This window comes from Oryzias latipes, chromosome 22 (assembly GCF_002234675.1).
Source record: "Oryzias latipes chromosome 22, ASM223467v1".
Lineage (NCBI taxonomy): Eukaryota > Metazoa > Chordata > Actinopteri > Beloniformes > Adrianichthyidae > Oryzias > Oryzias latipes.
This window is the reverse complement of record NC_019880.2, coordinates 254,529-275,932: the sequence shown is the minus strand read 5'-3', so window position 1 is coordinate 275,932 and position 21,404 is coordinate 254,529. Positions and strand designations below refer to the sequence as shown.

The 21,404-nt window shown below is 50.1% G+C and overlaps 2 protein-coding genes across 7 annotated transcripts; one reads left to right on the top strand and one right to left on the bottom strand.

The window, feature by feature from the left end:
- Positions 1–1,105: 1,105 nt before the first annotated feature.
- slc18b1 (solute carrier family 18 member B1) lies at positions 1,106–6,725 on the top strand. 3 transcript variants are annotated; one of them, XR_002872689.1, is made up of 15 exons: positions 1,109–1,524; positions 1,601–1,716; positions 2,068–2,163; positions 2,231–2,304; positions 2,659–2,806; positions 2,888–3,044; positions 3,113–3,249; positions 3,317–3,418; positions 3,481–3,572; positions 5,101–5,196; positions 5,261–5,335; positions 5,407–5,500; positions 5,624–5,670; positions 5,739–5,892; positions 6,323–6,725. XR_002872689.1 is itself a non-coding variant. In XM_023952014.1 (14 exons), exons 1-14 carry the CDS (start codon positions 1,494–1,496, stop codon positions 5,776–5,778), a joined length of 1,305 nt encoding a protein of 434 aa, XP_023807782.1. In that variant the 5' UTR covers positions 1,109–1,493; the 3' UTR covers positions 5,779–6,008. The 3 variants fall into 3 exon arrangements, 2 of the variants coding, with proteins under 2 accessions (XP_023807783.1, XP_023807782.1); XM_023952014.1 differs by lacking the exon at positions 6,323–6,725 and having other exon boundaries at positions 5,739–6,008; XM_023952015.1 differs by lacking the exons at positions 5,101–5,196; positions 6,323–6,725 and having other exon boundaries at positions 1,106–1,524; positions 5,739–6,010.
- On the bottom strand, positions 5,959–21,280 carry ahi1 (Abelson helper integration site 1). Of its 4 annotated transcripts, XM_020699864.1 has the most exons (25): positions 20,999–21,279; positions 20,820–20,893; positions 20,637–20,752; positions 20,167–20,540; positions 20,022–20,083; positions 19,756–19,906; positions 19,484–19,676; positions 19,318–19,413; positions 19,062–19,247; positions 18,838–18,990; positions 18,621–18,753; positions 16,886–17,009; positions 16,584–16,813; positions 16,184–16,290; positions 10,808–10,926; positions 10,607–10,737; positions 10,399–10,539; positions 10,184–10,332; positions 9,977–10,111; positions 9,845–9,911; positions 9,722–9,774; positions 9,432–9,594; positions 9,288–9,358; positions 6,415–6,503; positions 5,959–6,315 (listed from the first exon to the last, which is right to left on the bottom strand). In XM_020699864.1, exons 2-25 carry the CDS (start codon positions 20,827–20,829, stop codon positions 6,147–6,149), a joined length of 3,222 nt encoding a protein of 1,073 aa, XP_020555523.1. In that variant the 5' UTR covers positions 20,830–20,893; positions 20,999–21,279; the 3' UTR covers positions 5,959–6,146. The 4 variants fall into 4 exon arrangements, with proteins under 4 accessions (XP_020555523.1, XP_020555525.1, XP_011491001.1 ...); XM_020699866.1 differs by having other exon boundaries at positions 10,808–10,923; positions 20,820–21,280; XM_011492699.2 differs by having other exon boundaries at positions 20,820–21,279.
- Between the last annotated feature and the right edge of the window lie 124 nt (positions 21,281–21,404).

Sequence of the window (21,404 nt, the reverse complement as noted above, 5' to 3'; positions counted from 1 at the left end):
ACATTGTTTCACCTCTTAAGACCTGGTGTCCTCAGGTGTGGTCATCACATACCACACCAGGTATTCTGCTTCACTGGGGTGCCGTCAGAGACAAGAAAGGTTTATCAAACAGCAGGTAAGGTATAAATGTTGGGTTAAACTCAAAATACTCACCTGAAGGCTGTGTGTTTTTCTGGCTCAGCCTCGTTGGGTCGTGGGTGGGGTCCTGCCTCCCACCTGTGACCCTGAACCCGGTCTCAGGGTGGGACTGTGGTGGACTCAGTCCAGGTGATTCCTTTGTTATGTTCCATAACGTTCATCAGACTGCTCTACGTCTGGTTCCTCACTATAGGAGCTGTCTGCCATGAGGGACCCCACAAGGGGCCTTTGTCCCAGACTCTCGGCCCTCAGGATCCGTCAGGTTCTGGAATAGCCCACCGTCACCATAGGGGAGGGGCTGGGTGGGGTTTCATTTATTTAAGAACAATAATAACATCATTAATATTGCAACGATCCATCTGGTGCGTCACTGTAGTGGGGAAAAAAGCTGAGGTGCTAATTGAGTGGCTGCATTGGAGAGCTTTCTGTCCCCCAAACGCCACACGACTACAGACAGTATCAGATAGGAGGAAGAAGACAGATACGCACAATATCCTTTACGGCATTAATGCCCATTTATGTGAACACCGCACAAACAGACAAACAGCATGGACGTCACTTCTGCTCACAGCCCCCACACTCATGGTGGGGAACTTTACACCCAAGATTCCCCACTTCCCATGAGCCTTAGCAGCTGAAGGCGGGGCTAACCCCCAGGTCGCCACAATATTATGGACTTTCAGGAGTGAAACAGTAACCTATGCTTTCATGTTGTTTGCTTCATGTGTACTTATGGGATATTAAATAAAATTTATTTGATTGAAATATTGATTATTTACGTCTATTAAACAGCTAAGCAGAAGTTAGTTTTAGTAACCCTTGTTCCATCCTGGGCCCGTTAACGTTGGGAGTTGGGTCATCTAGACCCACTAGACAGAGCTCTGAACCTTTTTTCTTCAATGATTTGTGATCTTCACTGGTGTCCATGGATTACATGAAATCTTTCCACCTTTATCCACCTTTGTCATGGTAGGGAGAACACGTCAATGGAAGGGGGGGGGTGTAATCTAAGATAGCACAAGGGTTAAAGTTCAATGTTCTTCTAATGTTTGCTTTTCTAAACATTAACAGAACGGTTCGTTAGGATTGTGTGGTTCTACTTTAAACGGAGGTTTTTATTTGACATCTTCTTTTTTGTTTTATTTTTTAGTCTGTCTCAGACCGGGGTGGTCACCGGAAATGACGTCTCGGTGCTTTTATTTTGTACACCAAGCTTCCGTGTGATTCTCATATTTCATTTCTCTCCAGAGCCCCGCAGGTCAGTACCGCGGGAAGTCCGAACCCGCACCTCGTCGCGGTGCCACGCCGTCCCGCTCCCGGTGACCGGGTGACGGTTCCCCTCCGCCGGAGCTGCCATGGATCCGCTCGGCGACACTCGGCCGGCAGGTTCGTCCAGCACTCGGGAATCTTCGGGGGTCGTGAAGACCTCCAAGGAATCTGATGGTTGTGTGCGTTCCGACAGAAGCCGAACCCGCCCGGATGAGCCGCAGACAGACCCTGACCCTGGTGTCCATGGCGTCCGTGAACTTCAGCTCCATGCTCTGTTACTCCATCCTGGGTCCGTTCTTCCCTAACGAGGTGAGCCGTCCAGAACCGTTCAGGCGGCTGGTTCCGCCAGCTGCAGGTCAGGGTCAGGGTCAGCGAGATGCTGGAGCCTATCCCAACCTGTGCAGGTGAAGGTGGGCTTCACCTGTCGTGTTTTTCCGTTCAGATTCGGTTTTTGAAGCTCAGAACTTTTTCCTTTGGTCAATAAATGAGAACGTTCTCTGCAGTAATGAAGGACTCCTCCCCCTTCGGTTTAAGATTCCATCATGCGCTTCTCACCCTCCCTCCCGACTGCCTCCATCCAGCCCAGTTAGACAGGGTTTCGGGGGGATCAGGCTGTCATTACCGTGGCAACAGTGACATGTGGACCCCCCCATCCCACAGGCCGTGAAGAAAGGAGCCAACCAGACTGTGGTGGGACTCATATTTGGCTGCTACGCCATCTGCAACCTGATTGGCTCTTTGGTCCTGGGGAGATACGTGAGTAGCGCCGCCCCGGTCCCCGTCAGGCATGCCGTGCAGTAACCGGCCCCCGTTTCCCCGTCAGATCGTCCAGATCGGGACCAAGTTCATGCTCGTCGCAGGACTCTTCGTGTCTGCGGGCTGCACCATCATGTTTGGGTGAGTGGCGTGCACGCTCACGCATGAGCATGCACGGACCAGCAGTCAGAAGAGGTGGCAGCCGCAGGCCCCCCCCCCCCGATGGCGGTCCGTCCTCATGCCTGAGCATCAATAAACACATTCTGTGACTCAGCCCCTGTTCTCCTGAAATCTGAATGGACAGAACCGCACCAGAACAAACGGACCGCTTTCCTTTTGGGGGGGGGTCATGTAAACGCTTCCAGTGACTTTATGCTGCCGTGAAGCGGATCCGTTCAAGGCCGGAACCTGCAACGCCCCCAGCAGCCTCAGGAAGCGCTGAAAGCTGATGGGCGTTCCGGATCGGTACAGAACCGGTTTGCCGTCTGGTTGCAGGTTGCTGGACCGCGCTCCTGCAGGGCCCACCTTCATTGCGCTGTGCTTCATCGTGAGGTCGGTGGACGCCGTGGGCTTCGCTGCTGCCATGACCTCCACGTTTGCCATGACAGCAAAAATCTTCCCCAACAATGTGGCGACTGTCCTGGTGAGCGCAGGCGGCCTTTGTCCCGCCGGCATGTCGCCCGTCACGAGCAGACAGGAATGTAAGGCTGTGTGTCTCCTGCAGGGCAGTTTGGAGGTCTTCACAGGGCTGGGGCTTATCGTGGGCCCCCCTGTGGGGGGCTGGTTCTACCACTCTTTCGGATACGAGGTTCCCTTCATGCTCCTTGGATGCCTGCTGCTGATCATGGTTCCGTTCAACCTTTATGTCCTGCCGTCCATCGGTAGGAGACCCCAGGACGGGATTTTCTCCCCCTTTTCTCAGACTCTGATAGCTGTGCTGCCCCCCCAGAGGCCGACCCATCCAAGGACTCGTTCCTGCGGCTCCTCAGCCACGTCAAAGTCCTCTTGATCTGTTTTGTGATCTTTACGCTGAGCTCGGGTCTGGGCTTCTTTGACGCCACGCTGTCGCTGTACGCCATGAAAACGGTCAGTGAGGACGCTCCGGCGCCGCCATGGCCCAGGGGTCCAGACTCACTTTGTGATTCTGACGCAGTTCAACCTGTCCTCGGGCTACGTGGGGCTCATCATGCTGGGCCTGTCCTTGCCGTACTGTCTGGCCTCACCTCTGATTGGTTACTTCACCGACAAATACCCTGTGAGTATCAAAGCCACAAACCCGTCAAGAACCTCTCTTCTTCTAAACTCCAGACTTCTCAGGACTCCAGGATCGGACTCACGGTGACGGGGGGCATCGTCACAGCGATGGGGTTCTGCTTGCTTGGTCCCGCCCCTTTCCTTCACATTTCCAGGTGAGCAAAATTAACCCTGCTGACTCAGCCGTTGGTCTGAGGAAATCAGAGCATCACAGTACAATGCTACTAAGATGAGTTTGGGACGCTTATGACCGGTTAGAGCAAAAGGACAAATGACCAGGTGAACGAGGCTGGCAATAGTCAGAATTCTAATAATATACAGTGGTTGCTATGGTTCCCATAAAAGCTAAGGATGTCTGTTGGGAAACACCAAATGCTAACAAAGCAACAGAAAACCTGGAAACAGAGGAGTAGATGGTCCTTCCTAGAACCCTGGAAGGCCTTGTTCCAACTGTCCTTATAGTCTGCGGGGGGGAAAGCTGAACCACAGGTCAAGGTGGTGGACCGCTCAGTAAACTGTAGAGTTTATTTTTTCTACGTCACGCTGCCGTGAACACTCATGCGACACGTAGGGGTGACGTAGGTGAGACGCAGGCGTGTGGGACGGATGTTTTGCAGACTGCATGATGTGTGCACGCTCCTTGCTGCAGCCTGACTTTTAGAAATGAGCCAATCAGAGCGTAGTTTGTGTGGACGTCCGGTGGGCGACCCAAAAAAACCTGCTGCACCTGTAGAGGTCAGCCCCCTCCATGCCCCCCCTCCATGCCGGTCTAACCCCGGAAGGTTGCATGTGACTGAGACTGTATTCAGACTGGACACATTTGGTTCTTAAAGTGAACCAGTTCGTTTCCACCCATAATCCAGAACACATCTTCAGTCTGAATACACCCAAGCTGGTCCTGGTTCCTGTTCCTGGTTCCTGGACCCTGGTTCTGGACCCTGGTCCTGGACCCTGGTTCTGGACCCTGGTCCACTCGCGGTACTGACCTCTGGGCCTACTCCTACTCCTACTCCTCTGTCCAGGACCAGGAACCGCTCTCAGACCCATATTTTGAAGGGATCTCTGTCGTTTCCAATCGGACTGAGCTCTGGTTCAGTCTGAATGCAGAGCCACTGAACCAAACAGCCACCTTAGCCAGGCATTATGGGATGTAAACAGAGTAGGAAGGAACCAACATGACGATGAGACCCAGCAAGTCATTGAAGTGTAGTGGCATGAATACAGGCTCATTAAAACTACTTCTAACTTGTTGGACCTGAAATTGATGGTCAGTGAAATATAAGGTTTGAATCAGTGAAGTATCCGGAAAAGGACTCCATATTCTTTCTGTTACTTTGTCCCGCCCTCGTAATTCCTGGCCAATGACTGTAGAGTTCTTTAGTCACACGGTTTTGTTTACAAGCTTCGCTTTGAAACAGAAATTTTTGGTAGACTCCGGTATGAACACTAACCAAATGCAAGGTTCAGGACTGGATACCGACTTTTTCAGTCTGATGACCCTCCTGGAGGTGGAACCGCCTCAGTCACCGACCAACCCAGCTGTCAGCCTTTGACCTGCTGGTTCATGGAATCTACCTGAATGAATCCCAATGAGGCGAAGACAGTTTTGTCAGCAAACACAAGCTTGTCAGGAGGCAGACTGCTGGTCCTGACCTCATAATGCCTGCTTTGTGTGCTGTGCAGTCAGCTGTGGTTGCTGGTGCTCATGCTGGGCCTAATCGGGTTTTCTCTGGGGATGACGGCCATCCCCACGTTCCCGGAGATCATCGTCTGTGCTCGGTGAGTCGCCTCCTGGCCTCCTTTGCCATCAGAGTCTGGTGTGACCGTGTTCTCTCCTCTGCAGAGAGAAAGGCTTGGAGGAGGGCCTCAGCACCCTGGGGATGGTCTCTGGGTTGTTTGGTGCATTTTGGTCCACGGGGTGAGCGTCCCACCACAGAATCGCTGCATGTCTTTGATGTTTCTGGCCTGAAGTGTGGTCGTCTCTTACAGAATGTTTTACGGCCCCATTGTGGGCGGCCTTATCACCCAACATCTGACCTTTGAGTGGGCCGCCACCATCCAGGGGGGCGTGGGCCTTCTGGCTGTGAGTACTCCTGACTCTGCGGGGGTGGGTCCTCATCTTTGACCCACTTTGAAGGAGTCATGAATGTGATTAGCTCTGATCAATCATTAACCCTTTGTGCAGTGAAGCTGTCTCTGTCCACAGGCCCTCCTCCTGGGGATGTACTCCCTCTGGGAGCGCCGGCGGGGGAGGTAACGTCAGATCCATCATCAGGAATCTTCCTCATCAACCTGAAGTCTGAGAGTTTCTGTCTTTGCAGCGTGCAGCAAACAGCAGAAAGCACTCCTTTGCTGGACTGAGGAAACATCTAGGGGCGGGGCCAGCCGCTCTGCTCACGGAGAGAAGATCTGAACGCCATTCCTGCCAGAACGGGCCTTTGTCCGGAGCTTTTCCTGCTTAACAGCTTAGGTCTGGTGAGCGGGATTATTCCCCCAAAAACCTCCAGAGAGCGGACAGGAATCCTGTTCACACGGAGCCGCTTGTTTCACGGGTTTTTACTGTAAATAGTACAAAATAAAACTTTCCTGAACACAATGTTCTTGTTCCTCACACAAACACCTGCAGCCTCAAACACCAAAGATCTTTGGGTAATTTCTGACGGAGAACGCAGCAATAATGCTGTGGAGTATTAGTGACATCAGAACGGCTCTCTGGGTTTGTCCACAGTTTACGTGTCGGCCTCAAAGGCCCTGTTGGACCTCCCCGCTGGTCTCGGTGGCAGAGGTCTGCCTCTTATGGTTCTGGTCGACCCAGAAGTATCTGCGTCAGAAACTGTAGTCTGAGATGAAGACACAGGAACTCCAGGCTTTTTCACCTTCTTCTTTCTTCTGGTTCTGCTTTCAGGAAAGAAATGGATCCTTCAGGAACTCAGCCAGACATGTTTGTGTTGGGGTAACTGGATCTGTGTGGTTCTGGAGGATATAGGAGCTTCTTACCTGGCGTCAGTCAGTTCTGGTTCAGTGTCTGACAGAGTGGGTTCGGACAGAAACCTGAGCTCTCCGGACGAGCTGACAGCAGCAGAGACCTGAAAACCAGGAGGGGGTCAGAGAGGAACAGTTCAGACAAAGTCCGTCTTTAGATCATGACATTCCTGAATGATCCGGATCGGCCGTCTTCCTGTTAAATATAAGCCGGATTTCAGGAAGATGGTCTTTGTTCAGCATGAAGTCAGTCAATACTTTAGTTTGCATTAACATGAGCAGAGAAGGCAGAGTTTGGTTCATGTCTAATAAAAAAAGAAACTGACCATCTTCTGGTCTGTTTTCAAAGGCTTCCCAGAACGGAGCGAGCAGGGAGCTTGTGGCCCCGCCCATTTCACTTGCTGCTCAACAATTTGAATATAGAAATACTCAGATATGCATTTTAATCTTCTTTTATGCAAGTTCTCCATTGTGAGAAAAGGCCACCAGTACATGTTAAATCACCGATGCCATCGGAGTGGGTCTTTGAATCAGAAAACTACGGTCTCGCCAACAGATTACAGAATATGTTCAATATATATATTAATATATGTTAAACCGGTTCATGGCTGGATGCAGAGCCGATGGTCTGTGGTTGATCTTTAACGGTCAGATCTATCATTTGTTACTTCTGTAATCACCACTTTAACTGCCTGATGGGAAGTTCTCAAAGGGTCCGGACCAGTCCAGAACCACCCAGACATCATATAAAATATGATGATATGATAAATATATCATATATCATATATAAAAATGTTGCACTTCCCGCTCGGCCAGCAGGGGGGCGTGATCCTGCTGGATCATTTGATTATTAATGGAAGCGTCTTAACATTCCAGGAACCAAAACCAAATGTACTCCTGTTGAGGGGAGTTTGTAATGTGTTTGTAAAGTGTGAATGAACCCACTCACTGTCATAAGCACACCCTGGACCTTGTTCTAACCCATGGGATAGAGATCAGCCAGCTGAGTGTCCTTCCTCTTAACCCCATCATTTCTGATCACTTTCTGATTACCTTCCAGTTTACACTGGAACATCCTTCTGTCCCAGTGAATAAGAAACAGCTTAGAAGAACCTTAACTGACCGTTCTGTGTCTGAGTTTAAACACACAGTTCAGCCAGTACTTAGTGATATTCTGAGAAAATACTCTGAGACCAGCTCCCATAGTATCAGTCCTAGTATAAATGACCACTTTGTTAATGATGCCTTACAAGCCCTCAGGAGTACACTCCATGTTGTTGCCCCCTTGAAACCTAAGTTTGTTAGACAAAACCGAGTAGCACCGTGGTTTAACGCTGAAACTCGTTCTCTTAAACAAGAAACCCGTAAGTTGGAAAGAGAATGGCGCCGCTCCGGTTCAGAGCAGTCTCTGAATACCTGGAAACATAGCCTATTAAATTATAAAAAAGCTCTGCGTAGAGCTAGAAGCCAGTACTATTCAACCTTAATATCAGAGAATGGAAACAATCCAAGATTTCTTTTTAGCACTATAGCTAAATTAACTCGCAGTCAGAGCTCAGTAGAACCACATGTTCCTGTTTCTCTCAGCTCTGATGATTTTCTTACATTTTTCGATAGTAAAATCTCAAATATTAGACATAAGTTAAATCAAGTTATTCCTACTATCAGCCCAGAACAGGCTGAAGCGGTAGAAATGGAGGCATCCATAGAAACCTCTGTAACATTGGACTGCTTCACTGCTGTGGATCAAGCGGAAATAACATCAATTATTACGTCCTCCAAATCCTCAACGTGTCTGTTAGACCCAATTCCCACTAGACTTTTTAAAGAAACTTTTCCCCTAATTAATGATCCCATATTAACAATGATAAATACCTCTCTGGAAACGGGTTACGTGCCACAGTCTTTTAAATATGCAGTTGTTAAACCTCTACTGAAAAAGCCCAGTTTGGATCCTAGCATCTTGGCCAACTATAGACCGATATCAAACCTGCCCTTTATTTCTAAAATCCTAGAAAGAGTTGTAGTTAAGCAGCTTTACTGCCACCTACAGGACAACAGCCACTTTGAAGACTTTCAGTCGGGGTTTAGACCTCACCACAGGACGGAAACTGCACTAGTTAGAGTCTCTAATGACTTGTTATTGGCCTCAGAAAAGGGACTACTTTCTATTCTGGTCCTGTTGGACCTCAGTGCAGCCTTTGACACTATCGACCACGGTATTTTACTCCATAGATTAGAGCAGGACATAGGGATCAGAGGATCTGCTCTCCAGTGGTTTAAATCCTATCTGTCTGATAGGTATCAGTTCGTTAATGTAAATGGCCATTCCTCTCAGTGCACTCGAGTCAACTATGGAGTCCCACAGGGCTCAGTCTTGGGACCGATCCTGTTTACGCTTTATATGCTACCCCTAGGAAACATAATCAGGAAACACAGCATTAATTTTCATTGTTATGCCGACGATACGCAGTTGTATTTATCCATGAAGCCTGACCAGAATGACCAGATAGAGAAACTGAACGCCTGCATCAGAGACATCAAGACCTGGATGACAATTAATGACCTCCTCTTGAACCCAGAAAAAACTGAGGTCATTATACTTGGTCCTAAAAACCTCAGAGATACTCTGTCTGATCAGATTGATCATTTGATTGATTTATTGCCTAGGCCTAACTGAAAACATTCCTCTGTGGACAGGATTATTATCAGACTAGTTAGTATTCAGAGATTATTTAAATTAATGTGTTTAAATTAAACTTAATAACAATAACTATTAATTTTAAAAGGCTGCTAGAAGTTGGTGCTGGGGTAACTATGGTGCTCTGGGGTTCTGTCCTCTTTTCTCATCTACTTCTACGCTTCCTCTCCTCTAGGCACGTGCCTACCCTGGTGGGCGTGGCCCTCGTGGCAGTCTCCTCATCCAGCAGTGCGTCCGTGTTCTGCTCACTGAAGTCTCCTGGGACAGAGAGTCCAGGCGTTACGGCAGAAGGATCAGGAAGAGGCACGGCGAGAACCGGGAAGCGCCTCACTCTGATCCACAACGTAAGCGGACAGGAAGTAGCCCTTCAGGCCGCCGCGCATGCGCCCGAACCACCACGTCTGGTTGTCCTTGTGCAGCACCTGGATGACGTCACCGCGCCGCAGGCTCAGCTCATCTGAACGACTCGCTCTGTAGTCGAAGAGGGAGACCACCTGCACACAGGGGGGTTTGTCAGGAAATGGGCGGGGCCCAAGCTCAGCCATCTGGAGAAACGTTGCTACGGAGGAAAGTATTCAGTCATTCAGCAACAACTGAGGAGGCAGAGCTCTGAAACCTCACCTGGATTGGCTCACACGGTCCTGGGGCGAACTGACTGACCGGACTCACCCCCCCTGAAAGGAGAGACGACACAGCTGTGAGATCCAGCATGGGTCCCGGACACGGAGTGAAGCCCACACTTACGGCTGCGGCCTGCCGGGGGGGTCCTGGCGTGATGCAGGCGGGGGGAAAGCGAGGCGCTGAACTCCACCTGAAATAGAGCAGCATGTGGGACTGATTCCCCGACATCACCGTAGAGAGGATCATGTGACTCACAGCGCCGTCGTCTGCCGCTAGGCCCCGCCTACTTGCACCGAGGCTGCTTCTGTTTGCAAAAGTATAGGAGGCATGTTCCAGTGTGGCTCCCCCCGGACCGTGGGAGGAGCCTGGAGAGGTCTGTCCCAGCGTGTTCTGCAGACAGAAAAGAGGCGGAGCTTTACTGGCGTCCAGATTCACGTCAACAAAGCGTTCTGCAGCTTTTACCAGAACCGAATCCAGGCGCTGCTGGATGCTCTGCAGCTTTAGGGCCCGCGTCGCAGCCTCCATGCCCGAGGGGGGGTCGGGGGTGCTCCTGAGCGTCCTGATGTCCGATGCAGACCTACTCGCCGCGGTCAGACTCTGCAACTGGGTAACTATCAACAACAGGAAGTGAGCACGCCGCGCCTCCCGTCCCAGTGAGGGTGGGGCTTCATACTAACCTTTGTGGTCGTGCAGGTACACGTGCACAGGCTGGCCCTGACCAAACGCACAGAACGCCACCATGTTCTCATGAGGGTGGAAGACGACGGCGTGCACAGCACTGGAGTAACCCAGCTCGGAGTAGACCGCCACCTGGTCACCTAGGAAACACTCGCCATTCAGCTCACTGAAACACCCCCACCTGCCTGGCGGAGCCAGCAGAAGCACCTGTTTCAGCGTTCCAGACGTACGCCATCCCGTCCTCGCTACCAGAGAAGATCCAGGTCCCGCAGGGGGTCACGGTGCTGCAGATCCTCTCCCGGTAGTTGGTGGCGCCCAAGTACTTCTTCACTGCCAGACTGACACACCAACACATCAGACCGTGTTCTTCACCGCAACAACCGACACGTGACCTTCAGGTGACCTCACATCCGCAGGTCCATCATCCTGAGCAGGCCGTCTCTGGCGTGCACGAGCAGGAAGCGCCCGTTTGGATGGAGCTGCAGCATGCTGATGGGAACTCCCCTAAGTTCCGCCTCCTCCAGCTTCTGCCAAGAGTTCCACAAATGGCTGACTGCGATTGTGTCCGTCACTGCGCACCAAATACGGCACTAGAAAGGCCGTTCGCCATGTTCTAGTGCCGTCCCAATCTACAAAATCCAACGTCCTAAAAATCTCCCAAAAGTCTCTGCATAAAACTTGTGTGCATCCAAGCTCACTAGATCTGCGAATATAGACCACAATGCATTGCGTCTGAACAATTTTTGCAAAGAAAATACTAAATAAACCATCAACGCTTTTATCTTCAGTGGATTCATAAATAGTCGTCATTAAAGCCCAGTCAGATCTTCACTTCATGAAAAAAAACAGCAAAGCCGCTGAGAAATAATGGCTGCTGATCTGTTCACACAGACGTTCTCTTCTCCAAACGTTCTCAAATCACAGTGAAACGTTCTCACAGTAAGACGTTCTCACATTGAGACGTTCTTACATTGAGACGTTCTTACATTGAGACGTTCTTACATTGAGACGTTCTAAGCTCTAGACGTTCTCACATTGAGACGTTCTTACATTGAGACGTTCTTACATTGAGACGTTCTTAGCTCTAAACGTTCTCACATTGAGACGTTCTTACATTGAGTTCTCACATTGAGACGTTCTTACATTGAGACGTTCTTACATTGAGACGTTCTTAGCTCTAAACGTTCTCACATTGAGACGTTCTCACATTGAGACGTTCTTAGCTCTAAACGTTCTCACATTGAGACGTTCTCACATTGAGACGTTCTCACATTGAGACGTTCTTACATTGAGTTCTCACATTGAGACGTTCTTACATTGAGACGTTCTTAGCTCTAAACGTTCTCACATTGAGACGTTCTTACATTGAGACGTTCTCACATTGAGACGTTCTTACATTGAGTTCTCACATTGAGACGTTCTTACATTGAGACGTTCTTAGCTCTAAACGTTCTCACATTGAGACGTTCTCACATTGAGACGTTCTCACATTGAGACGTTCTTACATTGAGTTCTCACATTGAGACGTTCTTACATTGAGACGTTCTTACATTGAGACGTTCTAAGCTCTAGACGTTTTCACATTGAGACGTTCTTACATTGAAACGTTCTTAGCTCTAAACGTTCTCACATTGAGACGTTCTTACATTGAGTTCTCACATTGAGACGTTCTTACATTGAGACGTTCTCACATTGAGACGTTCTCACATTGAGACGTTCTTACATTGAGGTCTCACATTGAGACGTTCTTACATTGAGACGTTCTTACATTGAGACGTTCTAAGCTCTAGACGTTCTCACATTGAGACGTTCTTACATTGAGACGTTCTTACATTGAGACGTTCTTAGCTCTAAACGTTCTCACATTGAGACGTTCTCACATTGAGACGTTCTTACATTGAGTTCTCACATTGAGACGTTCTCACATTGAGACGTTCTTACATTGAGACGTTCTTAGCTCTAAACGTTCTCACATTGAGACGTTCTCACATTGAGACGTTCTTACATTGAGACGTTCTTAGCTCTAAACGTTCTCACATTGAGACGTTCTTACATTGAGTTCTCACATTGAGACGTTCTTACATTGAGACGTTCTCACATTGAGACGTTCTCACATTGAGACGTTCTTACATTGAGTTCTCACATTGAGACGTTCTTACATTGAGACGTTCTAAGCTCTAGACGTTCTCACAGTGTGTCGTTCTTACATTGAGACGTTCTTACATTGAGTCGTTCTCACATTGAGGCGTTCTAACATTGAGGCGTTCTTAGCTCTAAATGTTCTCACATTGAGTCGTTCTCACAGTGAGGCGTTCTCACATTGAGACGTTCTCACATTGAGTCGTTCTGACAGTGAGGCGTTCTCACAGTGAGGCGTTCTCACATTGAGGCGTTCTCACATTGAGTCGTTCTCACATTGAGGTGTTCTCACATTGAGTCGTTCTCACATTGAGGCGTTCTTAGCTCTAAATGTTCTCACATTGAGTCGTTCTCACAGTGAGAAGTTCTCACATTGAAACGTTCCCACATTGAGGCGTTCTCACATTAAGGCGTTCTTAGCTCCAAACGTTCTCACAGTGAGGCGTTCTCACATTGAGTCGTTCTCACATTGAGGCGTTCTCACATTGAGTCGTTCTCACATTGAGGCGTTCTCACATTGAGGCGTTCTTAGCTCCAAACGTTCTCACAGTGAGGCGTTCTCACATTGAGTCGTTCTCACAGTGAGGCGTTCTCACATTGAGGCGTTCTCACATTGAGGCGTTCTCACATTGAGGCGTTCCCACATTGAGTCGTTCTCACATTGAGTCGTTCTCACATTGAGGCGTTCTAACATTGAGGCGTTCTTAGCTCTAAATGTTCTCACATTGAGTCGTTCTCACAGTGAGGCGTTCTCACATTGAGACGTTCTCACATTGAGTCGTTCTGACAGTGAGGCGTTCTCACAGTGAGGCGTTCTCACATTGAGGCGTTCTCACATTGAGTCGTTCTCACATTGAGGTGTTCTCACATTGAGTCGTTCTCACATTGAGGCGTTCTCACATTGAGGCGTTCTCACATTGAGTCGTTCTCACATTGAGGCGTTCTCACATTGAGTCGTTCTCACATTGAGGCGTTCTCACATTGAGGCGTTCTTAGGTCCAAACGTTCTCACAGTGAGGCGTTCTCACATTGAGTCGTTCTCACAGTGAGGCGTTCTCACATTGAGGCGTTCTCACATTGAGGCGTTCTCACATTGAGGCGTTCTCACATTGAGGCGTTCCCACATTGAGTCGTTCTCACATTGAGGCGTTCTCACATTGAGGCGTTCTCACATTGAGTCGTTCTCACATTGAGGCGTTCTCACATTGAGTCGTTCTCACATTGAGGTGTTCTCACATTGAGGCGTTCTCACATTAAGGCGTTCTTAGCTCTAAATGTTCTCACATTGAGTCGTTCTCACAGTGAGGCGTTCTCACATTGAGGCGTTCTCACATTGAGGCGTTCTCACATTGAGTCGTTCTCACATTGAGGCGTTCTCACAGTGAGGCGTTCTCACATTGAGTCGTTCTCACATTGAGGCGTTCTCACATTGAGGCGTTCTCACATTGAGGCGTTCTCACATTGAGTCGTTCTCACATTGAGGCGTTCTCACATTGAGGCGTTCTCACATTGAGGTGTTCTCACATTGAGTCGTTCTCACATTGAGGCGTTCTCACATTGAGGCGTTCTCACATTGAGGCGTTCTCACATTGAGGCGTTCTCACAGTGAGGCGTTCTCACATTGAGGCGTTCTCACATTGAGGCGTTCTCACATTGAGGCGTTCTCACATTGAGGCGTTCTCACAGTGAGGCGTTCTCACAGTGAGGCGTTCTCACATTGAGGCGTTCTCACATTGAGGTGTTCTCACAGTGAGGCGTTCTCACATTGAGTCGTTCTCACATTGAGGCGTTCTCACATTGAGGCGTTCTCACATTGAGGCGTTCTCACATTGAGGTGTTCCCACATTGAGGCGTTCTCACATTGAGGCGTTCTCACATTGAGGCGTTCTCACATTGAGTCGTTCTCACATTGAGGCGTTCTCACATTGAGGCGTTCTCACATTGAGGCGTTCTCACATTGAGGCGTTCTCACATTGAGTCGTTCTCACATTGAGGCGTTCTCACATTGAGGCGTTCTCACATTGAGGCGTTCTCACAGTGAGGCGTTCTCACATTGAGGCGTTCTCACATTGAGGTGTTCTCACAGTGAGGCGTTCTCACATTGAGGCGTTCTCACATTGAGTCGTTCTCACAGTGAGGCGTTCTCACATTGAGGCGTTCTCACATTGAGGCGTTCTCACATTGAGGTGTTCTCACATTGAGGTGTTCTCACAGTGAGGTGTTCTCACATTGAGTCGTTCTCACATTGAGGCGTTCTCACATTGAGGTGTTCTCACAGTGAGGCGTTCTCACATTGAGGCGTTCTCACAGTGAGGCGTTCTCACATTGAGGCGTTCTCACATTGAGGCGTTCTCACATTGAGGCGTTCTCACATTGAGGCGTTCTCACATTGATGCGTTCTCACATTGAGGCGTTCTCACATTGAGGCGTTCTCACATTGAGGCGTTCTCACATTGAGTCGTTCTCACATTGAGGCGTTCTCACATTGAGGCGTTCTCACATTGAGGCGTTCTCACATTGAGGCGTTCTCACATTGAGTCGTTCTCACATTGAGGCGTTCTCACATTGAGGCGTTCTCACATTGAGGCGTTCTCACAGTGAGGCGTTCTCACATTGAGGCGTTCTCACATTGAGGTGTTCTCACAGTGAGGCGTTCTCACATTGAGGCGTTCTCACATTGAGTCGTTCTCACAGTGAGGCGTTCTCACATTGAGGCGTTCTCACATTGAGGCGTTCTCACATTGAGGTGTTCTCACATTGAGGTGTTCTCACAGTGAGGTGTTCTCACATTGAGGCGTTCTCACATTGAGGCGTTCTCACATTGAGGTGTTCTCACAGTGAGGCGTTCTCACATTGAGTCGTTCTCACATTGAGGCGTTCTCACATTGAGGCGTTCTCACATTGAGGCGTTCTCACAGTGAGGCGTTCTCACAGTGAGGCGTTCTCACATTGAGGCGTTCTCACATTGAGGCGTTCTCACATTGAGGTGTTCTCACATTGAGGTGTTCTCACATTGAGTCGTTCTCACATTGAGGCGTTCTCACATTGAGGCGTTCTCACATTGAGGCGTTCTCACAGTGAGGCGTTCTCACATTGAGGCGTTCTCACATTGAGGTGTTCTCACAGTGAGGCGTTCTCACATTGAGGCGTTCTCACATTGAGTCGTTCTCACAGTGAGGCGTTCTCACATTGAGGCGTTCTCACATTGAGGCGTTCTCACATTGAGGTGTTCTCACAGTGAGGTGTTCTCACATTGAGTCGTTCTCACATTGAGGCGTTCTCACATTGAGGTGTTCTCACAGTGAGGCGTTCTCACATTGAGGCGTTCTCACAGTGAGGCGTTCTCACATTGAGGCGTTCTCACATTGAGGCGTTCTCACATTGAGGCGTTCTCACATTGAGGCGTTCTCACATTGAGGCGTTCTCACATTGAGGCGTTCTCACATTGATGCGTTCTCACAGTGAGGCGTTCTCACATTGAGGCGTTCTCACATTGAGGCGTTCTCACATTGAGGCGTTCTCACATTGAGGCGTTCTCACATTGATGCGTTCTCACAGTGAGGCGTTCTCACAGTGAGGCGTTCTCACATTGAGGCGTTCTCACATTGAGGTGTTCTCACAGTGAGAGGTTCTCGCCGGTCTTACCTTCTCTGCACACCAGTGACGGCAGGACGACTGTGGCCCGTCGTGACTCACCGCTGTCTTCCATACCATGATGAGACCGCTGTTGTCAGCAGAAAACATTCTGGTTCCTGTGCAGAACAAAGACGCCCATCAGCCAAACAGTTTGTGGACTTCTTTTGCCCCCTAGCCCCCCCCACATGACTCCCAGTCTGGCTTTGGCACCTAATAAATGCAACAAACACAGAATCTTGGGTTTTGTCAATGAAGGAGTTTTTCATAAAGAAAGGAGAATGAGATTCACGATTCAAACACGATTCAGTTTTTTGGCGTTTTCCAGAAAGTTTTTTTCTGGTGAAGTTCGGCAATGACCCTTTGACCCTTTGCGTGACGGGAGCTTTGTGGCACGCCGGTCTTGACTGACCTGCTGAGTCGAAGCAGAGGCTGTTAATGAAGCTGCTGTGGCCGTCAAACTCCTGCAGCAGCTGCCCGTTCACGTCGCTGACATCCAGCCTCCACACGCGGACCAGGAAGTCAAAACTACCGGTCACCACCAGGTTCTGAGCGCTGGGATGGTACCGAGCGCAGTACACAAAGGAAGGATGAGGCAGAACCTTTTGGGCTGTCCCCAGGAGCTTCTCCACGTTCCACTCCCTAAAGAGGAAAGCCAGGAACCAGTGCAGTGCTTGAACATCAAAGACCTTCGTCACACGACCAGAAACACACCTGACGGTTCCATCGGAAGAGGCCGACAGTAGGCGGCCATCGTCTCTGGACCAGCACAGGTCGTACACGATCCTCAGATGACCGCTGAAGGCGGCCAACACCTTCCCAGAGGGAATCTCATACACTGCAACACAACGAAACACAGCACAGGCACGACAATGTCAGGAAAGTTGAGCTAAGGCAGACGCACAAAGACATGCAGACTCACAAACAGAAAAAACACAAAAAACTGGGTAAAACAAAGATGGGAACTTAAGGACAAAGTAACACAAGAAAACAAGAAAAACTGAACATCCACACAAACAAGCAATAACACATACCTGAGCACATGCATGGAAACATGTCCACACAACACAACTCTATTCATTTTTATTTATACAGTCCAATATCACAACACAATTGTTTCAAAGGGCTTCACATCAGTAACTGTACAAAAACATGAACTCAGTTATAGAATTCTACTAAACTAAACTGGACATCTCTGCCCTTAGACCCCCCTTCTCTGTAAGGAAAAACTCCTAAATAAAACGGATTCCAGAAAAAATGAAGATCCCTCAGGGGTGCCCACATGAAGGAGGGATCCTCCCCCAGGACGGACAGGCGATTTACCAGAACTCTTAGAGAAGAATTAACTTATGAAACAACTACATATATAAAGTCCAGCAGACGAGCTTCATCCAGCCGTGGTTGGGGGGGGACAGTCCATGAATCACTGCAGCAAACAGAGACATGGAGAACTAAATGATGAATAATAGAATAGAGGAGAGGAAGAGTAGAAGTAGATGAGAAAAGAGGACAGAACCCCAGAGCACCATAGTTACCCCAGCTTCAACTTCTAGCAGCCTTTTAAAACTAATAGTTATTGTTGTTAAGTTTAATTTAAACACATTAACATTAAGTTAAATAATCTCTAAATACTAGCCAGTCTGACAATAAGCCTGTCCACAGAGGAATGTTTTCAGTCTAACTTTGAATGTAGAAACTGAGTCGGCCTCTCTTCCATGAGCTGGGAGTTTATTCCATAAGACAGGGGCTTGGTGGCTAAACGCTCTACCTCCAACCGTACTTTGACTAATTCTAGGAACCACAAGCAGTCCTGCATTTAGTGAGTGAAGTGTTCTGATTGGATGGTAAGGGACTATGAGGTCCTTAATATAGGACGGGGCCATTCCATGTAAGGCCTTATAGGTTAACAGGAGGATCTTGAACTTGATTCTAGAATCAACTGGGATCCAGTGAAGTGAAACTAACACAGGAGTGATGTGATCTCTTCTGCTAGTTCCTGCTAACAATCTAGCTGCTGCGTTCTGAACAAGCTGGAGACTTCTTAAGGAACTCTTAGGACACGCTGCTAACAAGGAGTTACAGTAATCCAGCCTCCACGGAACAAATGCATGGATGAGTTTTTCAGCATCATAGCAGTATTCTACAGGTGAAAAAAGGCAGTTCTACACGCCTGAGATATGTGAGCCTTAAATGATAAATCCTGGTCAAATAAAACCCCAAGGTTTCTAACTGTGGAATTGGGGGCTATACTTATGCCATCCAGGGAGACTATCTGAGCAGACAGAGCATCTCTGAGGTTTTTATAGTATAATGACCTCAGTTTTTTCTGGGTTCAGGTCATTAATTGTCATCCAGGTCTTGATGTCTCTGATGCAGACATTGTCCACACAAGAACACAAACGCTGAGCGTCTGAACAGACAGAAGTGCAGGTGTGTCTTTGCCTCTCACCTACAACAGGAAAAGCGTCTCTGTCTGCGCAGGCAGCTGCCAGGATGCTTCCAGCGTTGGAGAAGAGCACGCTGAAGCAGCCCATGTGACCCCCCCGGAAGCCCAGGACGTGCTTGTTGGGAATGCTACAGACCTGGAGACACGGTGAGGATTTCAGCAGCTTTAGAGCATCTCCTCGTGCACACCTGTGATCAGGCGACCCCGGCGGTCCTCGTACCTGTCCGGGCAGACGGCGCCACCTCAGCTCCGGCTGCCGGCTGTCAGCCGTCTGGGGGGGGGTCCTGCTGGAGACCTGCTTCTGCAGCTCGCTGTAGGAGGAACTGCCCCTCTCCTCTTGTAACGCCATCATGGAGCGCGTGCTGGGGTCCACCTGCAGCAGAGTCCAAACCCTGTGACCCGGTCCGTCCTGGGTCAGTGCAGAGCAGGTGAAGCGGCACTCACGTGTGCGGGCAGCTGGATCCCCCTCACCGTGACGTACAGGGTGGAGGCGTACTTGCTCCTGGGGAACTTCCTCCACCACTCGAACACCTCGATGGTTTTAGGCTGTCTTTTAGCCCGCGGGGGGGGACAGAAGAGCTGGAGGCGGAGCTTACTGTCCACGTTCCGAACGCCGTTTGCACCGACCAGCTAAAGTGCAGAATAGAAGGTGCAGCGAGCGCAGACCCCCCCATGGGGAACATGCAGACATGTGTGTTACCTTCAGGAACGCCCAGGCGATTTTCCGAAAGCCGCTCTCGTGTCCGTCAGCGTCGGCGTTGGCCCGCGCCTCCTCCATGGTCACGAAGTCCAGGATCTGCACGCAGCAGGGGGGGCGGTTGGTGCAGCTGCGAGCGACTGAAGGTGTTGGGTGGGGCGGCTCCTACCTCAAAGAGGAGCAGGACTTTGGGGCTGCACTCGTCCTGCTGAAGGAAGTGGCTGAAGCGCTCGTTGAAGAGGATCTGCTCCTCCCACTCAGGAACCACGGACTTCCTCCTCCTGAAGTCGAAGGGCTGCGTCATGACGGGCAGGATGTGGTCCACGTTCTCCCCCTCGTAGAAGGAGACGGCGGGCCGGCGGCTGCAGGACCACAAGAACCTTCCTTTAGAACCTGCGGGCGGATGGGGGCGGGTGGGTCCGGAGGACGGCGCCGCCTCACCGGTCGTCCTTCTTCACGTACTGGCCCGTCCTCTCATCCACCACGTGGATCTTCACCATGGGGTGTGAGATCAGCAGATCCGTCCTGAGGGGGTCGCTTTTGTGGACAAACACCCCCAACACCAGGTCGTCCTCCTCACCTCCACCCCCCCCTGAGAAGATGATAGTTTTGCATCATAATGCGTTCTTTCAGACCCCCCCCCCCCCCCCTGCACACTCAGTCTGTTTCTGAGCTGCTCCCATCTCCTCACAATTTACAATTTTAACCTTGTTTTTCCTCGCCCCCTCCCCTGGGCTGCTCCTGGGTTTGGCCCCCTCCCGGCGGACTCCTGCAGAGAAAGGAGGTTTATAGAAATGACCCTGAGCGTGTCAGACACAAGAATAACCTGCAGGTGCGTTCAGGAACCCCCACCCCCCATCCGTGGTCACAGCTTTCTTTTTCTTCTTGCTGTTCTTTGGGGGGGGGCCGTCTCTCCCCCTCCCGCTGGCTTCCTGTGCGATTCTGCGCTGATATTCCTGCAGAAGTTTGTCTTCATCGTCTGCGGTTCTGCTGCTTTTCTGACTTCTCCTTTTGCCCCCCCCCTCTGAATCTAAAGCCTTCCTGGACTCAGAACCCCCCTCCTCCTGTTTGACAGATGCCCCCAGGTCCCCTGTGGCAGGGAGGGGGGGCAGCTCCCTCTTACTCCTGGTGCTGACCACCTCCGCCCCCCGGTTGTGGTTCTGGAGGGCGGTCCGGTCGTCCTCGGAGTCCCTCCCAAGGTGCAGATCTTTGATCAGGTTCTGGAGCTAGAGGGGTGGGGGGCAAGGAAAACCTGTGTTCGTGATTAGAGCAGAGACAGTCTCACCTGTGAACAGGTGACCCACCCCCCTCCATAAACCCACCACCACCGTCTCCTTCTCTGCGCTCTTCTTCCTGGACTTCTTCCTCCTGGACTCCGTATACACCTCAAACGCATCATTGAATCTTTCCCGGGTCTCTGCTGGCTCCTCCCCCTCACCTGTACAGGTCAGAAAAATCAGATCAAGGGATTTCTGGGACAACCCCCCCACCCCACCTCACCTCACCTGCTGGCATTGTCAGGCACCGGTGTCATTCCCGCCAGGAAATTGAGTTTATACCGGAAGTGAGGGGCTACACTCTGGAAACCAAAACACAGGGTGGGTTATCTGACCCCCCACCCCACGCTGAGTGGATCCTGTAGCAGGAGCAGGTGAACAGGACTGACGTGTAGGTGTCTGTTCACCTGAGGCTCGGCATAGAACTCCAGAGAATGTTCCGTCTGTAGCAGCTAGCTTAGCGCTAGCATGAACCGAGCGGCTTTACGAACTTCAAGGCTCACGAAACAAAAACGCCTATGGTCCCAGAAAAATACCGCGACCCTCAAAGAGACCGGACCCACGCGACCAGGCGGGAAAAAAAACGTTTTAGGCCTCTGGGTGCCGCGTGCCTTTCAGTTCCACCGACGCCGCGCTTCGGTTTCCAGGCCAACGCGGGGGCGGGGCTTGAGAGCCTCTTGGTGATGCATTTACACAAATACAGAATCCACCAATGAACTTAAGGCATCCGGAGCTGCAGTGCATGACCTCATCATGCGCTGCGTTTAGGGACCAGGAAAAGCTCGGAATATGAAAAGTTATCAATGAAAAAAA